The sequence below is a fragment of the Haplochromis burtoni genome, unplaced genomic scaffold, assembly GCF_018398535.1.
Source record: "Haplochromis burtoni strain Fernald_Lab_line unplaced genomic scaffold, NCSU_Asbu1 Contig_139, whole genome shotgun sequence".
NCBI classification, from domain to species: Eukaryota; Metazoa; Chordata; class Actinopteri; order Cichliformes; family Cichlidae; genus Haplochromis; species Haplochromis burtoni.
Window position 1 is genome coordinate 1,126,792 of NW_024582500.1, and position 16,313 is coordinate 1,143,104.

At 39.8% G+C, this 16,313-nt stretch overlaps 1 protein-coding gene across 1 annotated transcript; it reads right to left on the reverse strand.

The window, feature by feature from the left end:
• Positions 1-1,373: 1,373 nt before the first annotated feature.
• LOC102312135 (complement C1q-like protein 2) lies at positions 1,374-5,415 on the reverse strand. The gene is made up of 2 exons (XM_005933941.3): positions 4,377-5,415; positions 1,374-3,803 (listed from the first exon to the last, which is right to left on the reverse strand). The coding sequence occupies exons 1-2, from the start codon at positions 4,974-4,976 to the stop codon at positions 3,624-3,626; spliced, it is 780 nt and encodes a 259-aa protein (XP_005934003.1). The 5' UTR covers positions 4,977-5,415; the 3' UTR covers positions 1,374-3,623.
• Between the last annotated feature and the right edge of the window lie 10,898 nt (positions 5,416-16,313).

The following is a 16,313-nucleotide window of genomic DNA, read 5'->3' on the forward strand; positions in this document are numbered from 1 at the left end:
AAAATAGAACCTTGTCTTGTCCTGTCCCCTGTCAGTCTTCCATCAGGTTTATCCGTGATGTGAATTTGCAAATAAAATGGCAAAAACTAAAGATTTTAATGGCTCGTAGTAAAGCTAGCTTCTTCCCCAGACAACAGCCATTTGTGATTCCAAAAGGTAGTAATTTAAAAGCTGGATGCAAACAGGCGATAGGAGACATTTGATGGGATACAAAAGTGACGCTTTTGTATCCCATCAAATGTCTCCTATCACACCAAACAGAAAGTGATCTTTTCACTTGTAAGCGAAAAGATCACTTTCTGCTTGGTGTGTTTTCACTATTTTCATAGGACTGCTCAGCATGTTGCCCTAGATGGAACCCCACTGTCGTTTATTTTGTTTGCTTTTTTTCTTTGTACCAGGCTGTAGACATTGCCACTTTCATCATGGCATCATTTTTCAGCCCCTAAGGTTGCCACTTTTTCAAAGCTTAAAGCTGAGCTGGTTTGACACGATGATGTCACCAACAATGTTTGTAGTCTGAAATACATCATAGTTTACTGACATATTAAAAGTAGATTGAGAAGAGGAAACAAGAAATGCAAAATACTAACTAATTTCTGGGATTTAAGACTCATTCCTGTAGTATTTTATAACCACAATACCAGCTTTGTGCCCTTCAAAATAAAAGCATGTAAGCTACAGAAGTGATAGTTTTTTGCTCAGTATTATACAGAGAAAATCTCTTCTGCAAAAAGATATTTTCAAATGTAGCGAGGGTACATGTCATGGGTACGTGTCATCTGGTCATTATATAGTCTGTGAATGTCAAAGACACCCATGATCCTAATTTCGATAGATGGTTAAGAAAATGTCAAAAACAAAGTTAAAAATGCCAGTACCAATATCATGACTGATATTATTTATTCAAATATATTCTGAATATGAAAATAAGAATTATTGATCAATTCAGCACACCAAAATAGAAAACAAAATATGACTAATGTGGTAAAATGCAAAGAACTCACCGTAACCTTTCTGGATAATTACAGCTTCAGTGGTTTGCAGTAGAAAACGCCAGAGAGCAGACTTCCTGTGTCCAAGCTCACTGACTAAAAATGTCTCCAAGCCACAGCAGAGCAAAGGACATTTAGAGAGGCACCTGGAACCCGAGGGACACATTGTAGAGAGGCTGCTTTATAGGCTACAGTGCAATGCAATGCATTCAGGCAGGCGACGGTTTTTGAGACCAGTGTGAAACAAAACGTATGCAGAAATATTTCAGAGCTGTGGTGCAAAATTGAACCGGAAACGCCAAAAGTCGTTAGGAGACAGATGACAGTTCCACCTACGTTTGCCGTGAAACAACTCAACACAAATTCCATCTGCTTCTTCCTTAGATTTACATTCTCCTCTCACCCTTCTGCATCTGCATTTTGAAATGTGCTTGTCCTCACCAGGAGTCGCTCGGTCACAGATACTCAGACAAACCAAACTTTTTGTCAAACAGTATTTATTGATGTCAGTGAGAGGAGAACAGAACAGATTCAGTAATGACGTGAGACATCCATGTGTATCTTTCACGTGTGGTGATTAGTTACTTTGTAAGACGCTGGACACTATTCAAAGCACCACAGATTTCCTTGTCACAGTGAATGTCTTCCATGTCTTTAAGCTCTGGCAGTTTCCACTGACTGAAGAGTTAAATGTACTGCAGTCCCATTTTAAGGATTAATATTTTTTTTCAAGACTATCTTAAAACAATGCTCATATGAATAAAGAAATTCGTTTAATATTTCCTCCTGTCCCAGCTAAACATTATTGGATACATCCGTGGCAGCGTTCCATAGCCACACAATCGCAACATCTCCTCCAAAATTTGCACTCTTTTAGTACCACACTTCATTCGTCTGTCTCTTTAACATCTTTCTGTGCTACTCTTGAATGGAAAATTAAAGCACAAACAGGTAAACGACTCCTGAACATGACATTTTGCTTTACACTTTGTATTTAGTTCCTCCATCACTTACACTGAAACCACATTTGAAAGCCAATGTTAACGCGATGGTTTAATACACCAAGAAAAAAAAAGTTTTGTCATGGATATTGATGCCTTATTATTGTTTAAAGATGGATATGAAAAAAATATACACCTTACTTTTAAGTTGCTGCTCCAATTACCCATGCATACTGGTGGTGATGTGCTTGATTGTTAGCAATGGGGGAAAAGAAATAAGGACAGAAGTAAATAACAGTGTGTCAGTATGATCCCAAGCACCTGGTTTGGTGGAACCGTTTTTGTCACTTTAGAAACTTGTAGAAACTACTCACAACTTAGACCTACATGAACAGAAGTATGGGTAAACTGTTTTATCTGGTGGGCTAGCTACAGTTATGCTAGCTAGCCAGGGATGTGTTAGCATAACTCAGTCAAAAAATCTTTATATTTCATCTGGGCCCTTTGCCTTTTATGGACGTAATATTCTTTTGTGGTTATGCATAATTTTATTCAACAAATAATTTTAATGAATTTGGGGAAAGTATATTTATAAACTTCTGAGCGTGCTAACTGATAGCTATAGCTAGCTAGTGGGAAAGCTCAGTCAATAAAATAACTTTTTTGTTGTAAGTGTGCTAAACTTGTTCAAGTGAGCCGAAATTTACACTTTGGACTTCAGATTACTCTAAATGCTTTATTTCTGCCAGTTTGCTCTATTCTTGGATTGGTATGATATCCTACAGAAAGGATGTTCCTAATATGACCATCACAGGCACACAAACCAGAAGAAAGGTGTCTTAAGGGGAGTTGGAAAGTAGGTAAAGTGATTTTTTTCAAACAGAGGATAAACTGAGAGGCTGCATTAAGGCCCAATATTTGATAAATAAGAATTGGTTTTAACTGTGACTCATGCAAATCTACTCTACTTGAATGCAAGACTAAAATATGGAACTGGAAATTAACATGAGATATCCCCTTTAACTTTCCACAAACTATGATTTTTGAGTTTTGCTCATAATCTATTAGAGGAAGTTAAATATAGCTGGACAGTACAATAAAACGACAACAGCTTCTTTCTTTTCCCCCTCCAGCTCCCTGAAAGGTCAGAACTCACTGAATGGATTGATTTTGCCATGAATGTTTTCACTGCTGCTATTGACAGGCCACAAGGGCAAACATTACTGGCTAATTTATACTCTGAAAACTGCTTATCCGACCTTCAGTTTACATCTTGATTTCTTCATATTGCCTTCGAAATACTGCATACTTTTAACACACATGTGGCTTCAGAAGACCCTCTCAGCCTGTAAGCATCCAGTTGTTAGCTTTACGTCTTCAGACCTGTTGCCTCCATAGCATTTCAGAAAGGAGCTCAGGTAATATTTTCTCCCAGGGATGCTCTAAATTATCTGGAGCATTTGTTTCTTTACACTAAGGTATCACACACGCACTAATGACAGCAACCTCCAGGTGAACTTAAGTTCAAATAAATATACAAAAAGGATCTTTGACTGAAGTAACAGAACAACAAGTTGCAGATAAAGCCACTAATGTTGCACCTATTCAAAAGAACAGAAACCAAGTTGATCATATTCTTTACTGTAAACTATATTCAGTGACTGTCCAAGGATGTGCTGCAGCGTGATTAGTCTGGGTATAAGATAAAGCCAGAGAAGGTGCTGTATTTGTTATTATTTCCTCCATGAGCTTTGCCGCCGTCAAGCTTGACGTAGATCTCATCTCCAGAGTCCAAATGCAGTACAGCACTGTTGCTGGCGTAGTCATAGTTCTGGTCTGCATCCTGAGCTATGGCACTGGCTCGAACCTGGTTAAAGAGAAAGAGAGAGAAAGAGTTCCTGTAACGAACACTGAAATAGGACTAAGCAGAAAAGTTCACATATACCTGAGAGGCAAAGGGAAGCAGCAGTGGTGCGTAAAATGGATAGATTCCAACTTTTAGCTACCAAGTGTGAGGTTAAGGGGACGTCAGGTTAAAAAAAACGTGGAGGAAAATAGAATAGAGCAAAATTTGGCCCTAAGTCTGAACTGAACCCTGAACTAATGATGTCAACCCTCCTGTCTGACCCCACATCCAACTGAAGCTGTCTCATCTAAATGGGATTTACGCATGAGCGCTACCATCAAACAGAGCGCACAGACAGGCTTATAGAGAACTAGAAATACCGCTGGTGTTATGCTAAAAACAATAAAGATATATCTGCTTCCACAATTCGTTTGGAGTCCTCTACCTCCGTGTGCACTTTTGGTGCGTAAAATATGTGTTTCGGCACGAGGAAAAAAGCCATTTTATGTATATCTACATAAACTTGAATAGTTATGAATTTACTTTATAAACTGTTAGTGCTCCCGCTTTTCCCGTCTGAAGCTACCCTCCTACCTGCCCGTTCTTGCACAGGTCGGCCCACATGCTCGTCCCGTCTCCTCCTCGCATCAGCACATGATAAGTGAAGAAATAGATCCCGGACACATGGCAGGTGAACTTCCCGGTGCTCGGATCGTAATGGTTCCCCAAGTTTGTAATCACGTCGTCAAACTTTAACACCTCATATCCTTCGTGCGGATTTTTCAGACCGACGTAGAAAGCGATCCTGAAACCGCTCGCAGTGGCGTTGGCTACCTCTGTCTCGCCGTTGTCACCCCCCGCACCTCCGGTCAGCGCAGGGAAGGATAGTTTTACGTCGCCGCGCTCTCCCGGTGGGCCCCTGGGGCCAGGGGGTCCCGGTTCGCCCGGTGGGCCCCTGGGTCCAGGTTTACCCGGTCTCCCTGGCTCCCCGCGGCTCCCTTGCGCCATTGGCGGCAGCGGAGCCGCCCCGTTCAGGTTCTGGATCACCTCCATGGCCGTGGCGCCTCCCGGTTTGGGACTGTACGGGTCGCAAACCATCCGACAAGTGCCCATCATCTCATAGTAATGAGCGGTGGTTTTAGAGGTGCGGATCAGCAGTAATGGGACAGCGATGGCGAGAACTAACAAAACCATCGCGACGGCGGTCACCAGAAACACCACGGACCACTTCCTCCGCGCCGTTCGGGGACCAATGGAAGATAAAAAACCCGAGGAGCGGCTCTGGGGAGGAATCGTGACAGAGGACAGAGTGGGGGTCCAAGAAGAGAAAAACCAAAACAGGTGAAGTTCAGTAAGTGCGCGTAACTCGCTCCTGCTTTTCTAATTGGAGTCTTCTAGCCCGTGGGCAGCGGATATGACCGGAGAGAGGGTGCGCGTCTTGTCTGGCTGGCTGGGTGCGCGCGGACAGATGCCTCCAGCTGTCAGAGTTAGAAAGGATGAGACCGGAAGACAGAGGATGTGGCCTTCAAATTAAAACTCTTTTCTACTGACCGATGAACGAGTAATATCGAGATTAGAGAAGAAAACTGAGCGATGCAAACGATGTTTACAGCGCTTAGTGATGCGAGTGAGAACCACGAGGCTGCACTGCGCCGTTAAGACGCATCAAGAAGTTAAGGCGCGCAACTCACTGAAGGTCACGTGGTGTGTAATTGTACTTAAATAAAGTTCAGAGGTGATTACTTTCAGTGGTCGAAATAAATATTTGCTGGAGCGTTACTTTTAACTTTGCAGATGTATTACACTAAATGTCGAATACAGCAGGTACAGTAGGGTCAAAGCACCACGAGGCCACTGTTGTACTGATTTGACGCCACGTATATGATAGATAAATCTGAACTGAATCTAATCAGTAAATAATCCATGTTAATAAGCCACCGAGCAGTAATTCACTTAGTTAAATTAGTGTCAGCTCTACCAGAATGAGGTCCTTACACACTGAATATTACCCTGGGAAAATGAAATGCATTACTTGGACTTTTAACAGAGTGTTTCTGTACAGTACTCTCCTTTTTTTGTTTTTTTTTTAACAAAAGTTATCTCCATTACTTTATCTTTATATTACACTGCTACCTCAGCTACAGTACAGAGGGGTGTGCTGTAAATAATATGCACTAGAAGCTCTTTTGCCAATTATTGATCTAAAGCACTAAAGCTCAAAGTGATTTGGTCCACTTTTTTGCCTATTCCCAGAGTTATGTATTATAACACTTTATAATATGGCCTCTTGACTGAGGGTGTAATTTCTCTCAGTTTTAGTATTTATATGAATTTACAGTATAATTATATTAACCTACAAATACTTAAACGTAGGGTAACAAGTCAGGTCTATACAGGAAACAAAGAAATAATTACAATGTAAGTCAATTCAAGCAGTCTAAAAGCATTTTTAAGTAACGTGTCAGTAATTTTAGGTAATCAATGAGTCATTTTAAGTATTGCATAACATCAGTTATTTTAAAGGAAAGGAGATAAAATGATTGTGTAAGTAAATAATAACAGTCGTGATCACAAATAAAATATGATCAAATAAAAGTTGAATATGAGAACATCTGTCATACACTTCAACATAATAAATATTAAAGAAAGATGTAAAGAAGAAAGATCAATCCACAACATAATATAGCCTGAGCCCCAAAAAGTACAGCATACTTACCATGTAAGACGGGGAAATTTCATTTAATTCATTATTTTAAGGCATTTTACTGAAATCAAACCCCTTAGAACTTAGATCTAAAATGCTTCTTTTAGACTTTTTGAACCCCTTCTATCAGCAAAGAAATGAAAACTTCATGTCTAGTGATAGTCATGTTTACAGCAGAAGGAGGTCTTAATAGGCAGTTTTGATTCTCTTCATTTTTTTTAACTTTCAAATTATAATATCACCAACATCGGATACAGTTTAAAAGAGCTTTCATTTCTGCAGGTGTAACAGGAAATGCTCTATTTAGTTTTCGGTGACCTGACAAAAAGGACCAGCCATATAAAGTTGCACAGATGTTATTCAAAATGTCAACGACTGGCAGTGTTTGCATCTCGCAGTCTTGTAGCAGACTGCTTCAATCCATGCGTACATACACCGCCTTAAAAAGCCACATGACTGCATATTTGTTTACAAATTTTCTTTATGTAGGTGGAATAAATTACAGGGGAAAATGTATTCATTCATTCCCTTGATGGAAATGAGGATTTCTAAAATAGATTTATTCTTCTGTTGAGACAAATTAGTGGAAAGTTTGGGGGCTTGAATTGTCTCCTATGAGCTTTTAAAAATGTTTTGTTTTTTTACTCGCTTTGGCTTCATGCAGTCTGTCTGCACAGATGCTGGATTTTGCACTAATCGTCATAAATACATGAAGTAGTTAATTAATCTGTAGTTAAATGCATTAAAGACGCAGGTTACTTCTTATTTATTTATATATTTGTTGTTGTTGTTTTGTTTTTTTTAGACTAAAGTCAAATTTAATGAAGAGCAGCTAAACTCATGACCAAATATTTGACTCAGACCACGAGGAGATCTTTCAAAGTCACATCAGATGGCTGAGGGCAGGTTTGCAATGGTGACGTCATGTGACTGACATCATGGTTGCATCGGTCACTTTACAGACACACACACACACACACACACACACACACACACACGGGAAGTGGAGCACAGAAAGCAGAGTGGTGCGGGGTGGTGGTAGGGGGGTCAGCTAATATATGCAGGATGTGGACCAGAGATGTCTAACTGCTGTCGACACCTTCAGCAATAAGCTCCCCGTGGCTGCAGGGACACATTTGATGTCTTGCTTCACATCGAGCACCACGGGCCTTGAATTTAGATTTAGATTGTCTGGCAAATTAAAATTCTTGACGTGCATGGGCAATCATTACTCTATTGCATACAGATTTGTCTTAAATGCCTCAACAGCCTCTCTTAATATCTCCCCGCTGAGGCTGCTGGCCTCCGCTTACTATGTGCTTTATGAGCTCGTCAGTGGAAATAAGACTAATAAGACAAACTGGTTGTTTGTTAAGACTTGCAAGCTTTTGAGAGACTCAATAAAGAGGACCCATGCTCACTGAAAATAAAAAGCATCTATTGATTTCCTTTTCAAGCTCAGGCCCTGGAACACTTCAAAACAGCAGGTCAGCGGAGCTAAGCACCTGGAATTGGAGCACGGGCCTCTCATCCACGACAGAGGCTTTAAAGCTCAAGGCAATGTGGAGAAATCTTCAGAGGCTGAAGACGAGGCTTAGCCGAAGCCCTTGTGCTGCCTCACCCTCCAAGCAATTCCAGCTTGTGCTCAGCTCAGCTCCGACTACCCCGAACATTGGTCCGGCTGGGTTTTTCTTATCTGAAGGTGAAATCATAAATGAAATTGGGGTTAAAATTTGTGGACGTGACTGTCCTGGCAAAGCTGACATTTTGTGTTTTCCTCTAACTGAAAGGAAACAGGAAGTAATTAATAACAAAAGAAAACTCTTATATTAAGTATGCATGAAGGCGCACAGAGCACAATGTGATCCCCGACTGCAGAAATGACCTTTACCCAGGATTAGTACAGTGAACTGTATCCTCAGGCCATGGTGAGCCATGCAGGACACACTGTCCACATTAGGCACTGCGGCTTCTGAGAATATACTGCCCTGAAGCGCTGCCATGCTTCTAATCATGTTAGACCACAGCTGTGTCGCGCACATGAGCCATACATTGAGACAAAGGAGGGGACGCATTATTAGGTTCCTGTCTAAATTGGGTGTAATCAGGGAAGACAGTAAACCAATATAATACCATACAGAAATTTCAACAAAGCAAAACATGTGGTAACTCTGAGAGATCAGCTTAGATAATGAAACACACGCAAATAAAGAAGTAATCTTCTCATAACTGGAAATGCATCTATAACATCTCCAGAGATCTGTTCAGGGTTAGACTGACATCTATGGAATATTCACCTAGTTATCATACTCAAATGGAAATCTTATAAATGAGGAATATGAATGACAAAATATGTGTAAGATAGAAAGAGCTGACTTGTAGGTTCTGACATCTTTGTTTATCGTGTATACAATTTACCATAAGTTAAAAAAAAACCCACATGTTAATACACAAGTATTAACAGCATAATTTTATATCTTATTTTTAAATCAGTTCAGCACAGTTTTTAATACTTTTAATTTGGTCTCTATTTTCCTACAAAGGAAATTCTATACTTAATAATTTTGTTGAATTGCTAAACCTCTACAAAACTGTAGAACACGGTGTTTAAAATCTGTTTTATTTTTGATCATAGACTGTATATAGAAGATGGAAACAACTAAATAAAGTCCTGACTTCTTTCTAAGGGCCAGCAGGTGATGACTCCCGTGGTTTCAAAGGGAAATCTGCGTACAGAGTGCTGCAGGAATAAGTCCGAAAACCTGGAAAGGAGTTGTTTTTTTTTGAAGAAGCACAAACTTTATTGCTCTTTATTGTTTTTGTTTTTTTTACTTGTTTGCTTGTTTGTTTTGGGGGATTGGGGTGGCGGTGGTTGTACCACAAAGCAACGTATGTGTCAGATGATTCCATTAAAAATACAGAAGGAACCAGCAGCACAAACAATGTCTAAAGATTCATTTCAGAGCCAATTAATAGACGTCCAGCGAGCTAACAGCCATTCCACCTGTCACACCTGCCGCTATCTTAAAGTCTCATCATAAGTTAATGGCTTTGTACTAAAAATATATTTTTAAAAAATCTGAATCAACTGGGCTTCTAAACACATCTCACACAAGCTTCCTAAGTCTGTCGCTGGGTAAGTTGGGCATTTTAACATGGGGGTCTGTTTGACTCACCTTTGTAGCCTGCCTCCAGTGGCCATCAGAGGAACTACAGTGTTTGGCATTTTATTTTCCAGCTTGGTCTTATTAGTGATTCACATAAACTAACTCCCTTGAATTATAATGACATTGTTGTGTGCTGAACAGTGTTGGTTAAGTCACATGAAAATAGTGTTTAGTTACTAATTACAGATTACTTCTCCAAGAAAGTAATCCCATTGCCTTACTGACTACTTATTTTCAAAAGTAACTCGTTACATTATTAGTTAGTTACTTTTTAAAAACATGATACACAACCTGAATACGTAATAAAGCAATAGACCTTTCAACCAAATTCCGTTTTTCTTCCATAATCCATCATATAAAATTGAATCAAATGAAAAAGTGTCTTTTTAAAACTTGTTTTATTAGTTTTAATCTTTTAACTTCATGCACATTGCACAAAGCAAAAATTTAATTATATTCAACAGTCTTTGACTTAACATTTAAACGTGGTTCACCTCATTTCTGGCGGATGGAACACTTTTAGCTTCAGCTGGAAACTTCCGGTCAGATGTAGCTAAATTGTCATGTGGAGTCCCACAAGGACTCCACATGACAAATAACAAGCCTCTTGTTATTTTCACTATATATTCTTCCTTTAGGCCGTATCATTAGCAGTTTCAAAATTATTTCCTCTCTCTGTCTTTTGATGCTCAAATCAGGTCTGTGACCCTTGCTGCTTTTTTTCATTTGAGAAATACTGGTGAACTTAGGACTATTGTCTCCAAAGGTGAAATGGAGATGCTTGTCCATGCCTTCATCTCCTCCCTGTTAGACTATTGTAACGCAATCTTTTCCTGTCTGTCTATTGCTTCCTTAAATTGTCTTCAAGTGGTCCAAAATGCAGCAGCAAGGCTTTTAACCCACAGTAATAAATTCTCTCATATCACTCCCATCTTCAAATCCTTGCACTGGCTTCCGGTTTGGTACAGATATCAGTTTAAAATCCTCATTTTTACATTTATGTCTTTACGAGGTGAGGCCGCACCTATGTCACTGAGCTTCTTCAAACCTACTCTCCAAAGTGGATCCTTAGATCCACTGATAGTGGTCTTCTGACTATTTGCACAGACCCGTTTGAAAACAAAAGGGGATCGCACTTTTCAAACCCTAGCTCCAGTACTTTGCGTAGTGGGGGAGTTTACCTCCCAACTATGCACCATCGACTCTGTGGCTTCTTTTAAAAAAACAGCTTAAAGCACATCTGTTTGGACAGGCATTTGAGTAATGATCACGTGTAATATGTTGTTTTATTTGATATGTTTTTATACTTCCTTTGTATAGTTTTATTGTTTTGTTTGATATGCTTTTATATTCCCATGTGAAGTGCTTTGTAATAGCTTCCTGTCTTAAAAAGTGCTATATAAATACATTTTACTCACTTTCTTATACTAAACCTATTTTCTGCATATTGCAGCATATAAAATAAAATACGTTTTTGTGTTTACAAGTAAAACAGCAAAAAATAAATAAAATCAAAGATTCAGCATCACTGAGTCCTGTCGCTCTTAAATCTATTGCCACCTGTTTAGCAGGAGTGGGGCAGGTGGAGGTTTGCCCGGTGCCACAGCGGTTATGTCAGTGGGGGGATCCGGGGGTTTCTCTGTGAATTTCAAATTCCCGTGGCAGCGAGCTCGATGCTTGCTCAGATTTGAAGTTAAATTTTTCACTGTAGAAAGAAGTTTTCTTCTCACGTCGAGTGTAATAATAATAATAATGGATTGGATTTATATAGCGCTTTTCAAGGCACCCAAAGCGCTTTACAATACCACTATTCAGTCACTCTCACATTCACACACTGGTGGAGGCAGCTACAGTTGTAGCCACAGCTGCCCTGGGGCAGACTGACAGAGGCGAGGCTGCCATATCGCGCCATCGGCCCCTCTGGCCAACACCAGTAGACGGTAGGGTAAAGTGTCTTGCCCAAGGACACAACGACCAGGACAGACAGCCCAAGGATCAAACCGGCAACCTTCCGGTTACAGATGCGATTCCCAACCCCCTGAGCCACGGTCGCCCGAGTGTACAGCGAACACTAATGTTTTTAGCAATTTTTACGTAATCAAACTCAAAGTAATGTCAGTACGTCCACGCTTTAAATGCTGCATGGTCGTACTCTCTCCCGCACTTCATATTATCCATTGTTGATCTGCACACATCTGTTACCATGGACGTTGCACGCTCGTACGTCATTGTCACGAGACACTCTCACAAACAAAATCACGGTTTAGTAACGCAGTAACGCAGTGTGGTTACGGGAAAGTCACACTAACCTAATTGCATATTTTGCAATAGTAATCCCTTACGGGGGACTTGAAAAAAATAATCAGATTACAGTAAAGCATTACTTTTAAAGCTCTATTAGATATTGTGTTTTTATTACAGCATTAAAAAAGGAATTCAGAAAACTGCTAACGCCGTGTCCGAAGCTTTAATTAGCCAAAAGGTGTATTTACTGAGAGTAAAATGTTGCAGCGTGTTACTGCAAATGTGCATGAGAAACCTGTAACTGAACCACAACAGGACAGCGAGGAGAACTGCAACATCAGCTCCTGTCTCAACGTGTGACCCCAATCCCCGGTGAAGGGCACTAGAGACACCTCTGCCCCTGATGGCTCTGATAGAAGCACCTTCCTGCCTGCAGCACTTGGACACTGAGGTCTTGTCAGATGTTAACATTGCATCGCTGTACCTGTCCACCTGCAGGCAAACTTTTTGTGACCTTGCCTTTTGTCGCCTGCCACAATATCTCCCATCCAAGCCCTTTTGATTCGTGATGAATTTTGCTATGCTTTCATTCACTTAGCCACATAGACAAGGCAATTCGTAGCACTTGCTATAATTTTTAATATTAGAATCCATAAAAAGAGTACTATTTTTTCCTTTAACAAATGTGTAAACACTCTACTGGATCAGAATACCCTGCATTCACCAGTAATCGATACATATTTACGAAATCTCAACATCATATACTTGTATATTAAAGATATAAACAAACTAGAGGCCATAGCTGAGTGAGGGTGAGGGAGAAAGACTGTGTGTTTGTGTGTGGTGGCACTGATGCAGCACAGCGAGCCGCGGGGATTCAACCTTTTGCAAGTGGCAAAGGCAGACATGATGAAGTCATGTTGACAGTGCGTGTCCTGCGGTCAGGCAGCTTTTAAACACAGATTTGCTTTTGCTTTTCTCTTCTAATCCCAAGGCCAGTGTATCAAATACTCCGATTTTATAGCAATAGGGAAAATGTGAGGCGCCACTATCTAATATACTGTTACTACTCCTTCATCAGGCAGACCTGGCAGTTTGGGATGAGCCCCTAAAATTATTTTTATAATTGAGTCCGCAGCTACAGTAGCATTTCTGTAAGGCTGGAACATAGACTGTATATAAAGGATAGCCGAGGCTGTTGTGTCGCCACACATTAGCTGCGAAGATTCAAGCTGAGCGTTGTCGCCGTTGGCTTCTCTGTGTTTTGTAAATGAACACGAAGAGCAGTCAGCAGACTTGAAACTGAGCATACTATGTGCTCAAAACGTACCCCTGCATTGTATTCCTAACATAGCGTTCAACAAGACTAGCATGTAGTCACCAGGGCAGTGTTTATTGTGTTTTCCGGGGTGCTGTTCAGCTGTGTGCTGTTAATGTTTAGTTGTTTACAACGATCTACAATCTACATCTTAAATGTCAGACATTATAAACTGTCCTCACCCAGGAAACAACCCCTCATAATGTGTGCTGTTGTCTTCACCTTGAGTTGGGAGAGGACTTTACACCCTGGTATCCTAGAAAAACGACATTTCTAATGCTTTAATGTTGAAAAAAGCTATTTTAACCCAAACTATGATCTGTTTCTAACCTTTAGTTTAGGTGCCCACCTGTCATAGAATGAAGGGCGAGGTAGATCCTGGACTGGTTTCCAGTCTGTCACACGGCCGACCTAATAAAACAGAGTGGAAATCTGGGCATTAGTCAACCAATATGATTGTTAAGTTGGAGAACTTGTCGGGGTATTAACTGATTAACACTAAACTGTACAGAGTCGAATTTTGAGCTAACAGTGGCACAAAATGAAACGCTGAGAAATCACTGAAGTATAATCACTGTATTATACTGCGCCTGCTCATTTGCCATAACTGGCTCAGGAAGTGGGGCCCTGATAATGGGAACTGTTGAACTGGGAGTTGTTTAAATCTTATCTGCTTCAGCAAACCATGTAACATGTCAAAGTGGTCAATTCTTTATCCAGAGCAGCTCTTTAGTTATATTCTGCCCCCAGCATGTCTCCTACTGTTATTTATCCTGATGATTCACTGTTGTATCTTTCTTTGTTTCTTTCCCTGAAGCTCCACATAATCCAGTACAACCTTACTGCGGTTACATAATCATCCCCCATTTCCAAAGGCTCCAAATGAATTGAACAAACTAATATGAGCACTGTTTTAATGCTTGGATGAAAACCCTTTGCAGTCAATTGAATGCCTGACATGCAGAAGTCATGAACAAGACCAAATGCTGTGTTTCCCCCCTTGAGATGCTCTGCTGGGCCTTCACTTCAGCCTCCTTCAGCTTCTGCTTGTTTGTTGGTCTGAATTTAGCCTTATGAAATTTCCCCTGGTGGGACTAGTAAAGGTATATCAAATTCAGTTTTGTTCTTAATAATTGAACAGCATGTTCTATTGGATTGAGATCAGGTGTCTGATTTGGACACTGAGGAATATCCAATTTCTTTGCCCTTAACAATGTTGGGTTGCTTTGGCAGCATGTTTTCATCATGCATTTTTACTGTGAAATACTGTTTTCTCATCCCATCATTTTTCCAGAACCTGGCTGGCTCTTTTAGATGTTTTTAAAATCTTATCTGGCCTTCCTGTTTCTGAGTGTACCGGTGATTTGCACCGTGCTATGAACTCTCTATAGTTCCATTCTTGAAGCATTGATTGAGTGTAGATTTTGACAGTGACAAAATTACCTCCACAAGTTTGTTATCAACTTGTTTCAACGATGCGAAGACGTTTTTCTTAACCATGCAAGCAAATCTCTGCTTTGATCTTCTAGGCCTATTGATTTAGGTTTCTTCCTGTTAAATGGGAGTTTCTTTTTACAATACAAAAGTGACTGATGCTGTGAGTTGGTGCTATATAAATTAAATTAAATTAAATTGAACAGACTGATGATTTGGCCACTCTTTGAATTTTGCCATTTCTGATAGGAGGATGTGTATATATGTGTGGCGTTGATATTTATTTGGAACTCAAGTTGAGAGTTACAGTGAACAGCTACCAAATGCAAGTTCAGCTAATTGGGCACTGTAAGTAAAAATTAATGTAATTCACAAGGAGGTAAAGTAATACTCTTGCTAAATCCCTGAATTGAATTTAAGTCTGCACTTAAATCACATCATGATTGCTTGATTTACAATCCACTGAAGTGGTGTGCAGACAATAAAATACAAAAATGTGTCATTGTCAATAAACCTATGAACATAATTGCATATATGGCACAAAAAGAAATGCATTTTTGGCTGGCCACTCCATTTCCTTGGCTCATGTGCAACCCTGCCCCTAAATGTATTATGTGAAAACTGGTACTGCACAAGAGTTTAAACACTGTTTATAGTAATTACCTGTTTTGCAATGTAACAAACCAGGTATTAAGAGCTTTTCGTGAAATAAAAATCATTATCCAACTTAAGTAACGTAACAATACTCATTTCTTCAGCACCAAAATATGCTTAAACTATCTAAAGCAGGGATGTCAAAACGATTTCACATCATGGGTCACATTTTGTTCTTTAGTGGGCCAAACCAGTGAAAGTCCCCTTTCTGTCAGTCTAAAGTTATTTAAATCCTCATTTAAAGTCAAATTAAAATAATAAGAAAAAACCTGCAATTTCAGAGTGACATAAATGTTTTACAGTTGATAGTGAAAAAACAGGAAGTTTTCTGTCATTTAGTTGTTTATCTCTTACATGATTAGTTGTTATAGTATGAATAGCAATGGCAATGACAGAGGTCTATATCAGTGGAGAACGCTGTAAATAAAATACATTTTAAACTTATGAAATTACAGTTATATGTAGTTAAAAGTCCAAAGTCCATGCTCTCCTTCATATATTCCTAAGCCATTTAGTGGGCCAGCTTGGCGTCCTGGCTGATTTTACATTTGACACCCCTAATCTAAAGTAACGTTAAGATTTGCAGCTCTGTAGCCCTGTCTGGTGTTTAAGTCTGACGTCATTAGCCGTGTCTGGGCCCAAACTCCGCTGCAGATCACACGATCACTGCGGCATCACTGAGAGTTTAAAACTGTCTAAATTCTTTCATCTGTAATAAAATGATCAGTGTGGCTGCTCTACCTGGTGTAACAATTAAGTTTAACATCCATTCATCCATGAAAACCAAATTTATGAAATTTAACGGAGTTAAACGTTAGCAGGAAGTTAGCTTGCTAGTTTCCATCTAAATATAATATAGCATATTCTGACTGAGGAATTTCCAAAACAAATTAAGACGTACATCTCTGCTATCACTTCTGACATAAATGAAGACACGAAAGTAAACAGCAGTGACGTTTGTAAGGTTACTGAAGTTTGGCTAGCTGGTTTATAATAATGTGCTACATGAT

Bases quoted from the DNA above. Each gene is read 5' to 3' on its own strand.
- LOC102312135 (XM_005933941.3), bottom strand. From the start codon at position 4,976: ATGGTTTTGTTAGTTCTCGCCATCGCTGTCCCATTACTGCTGATCCGC. The intron at 3,804-4,376 runs GTAGGAGGGTAG...CTCTTTAACCAG, and splicing joins ACCTGTGCAAGAACGGGCAG to GTTCGAGCCAGTGCCATAGC.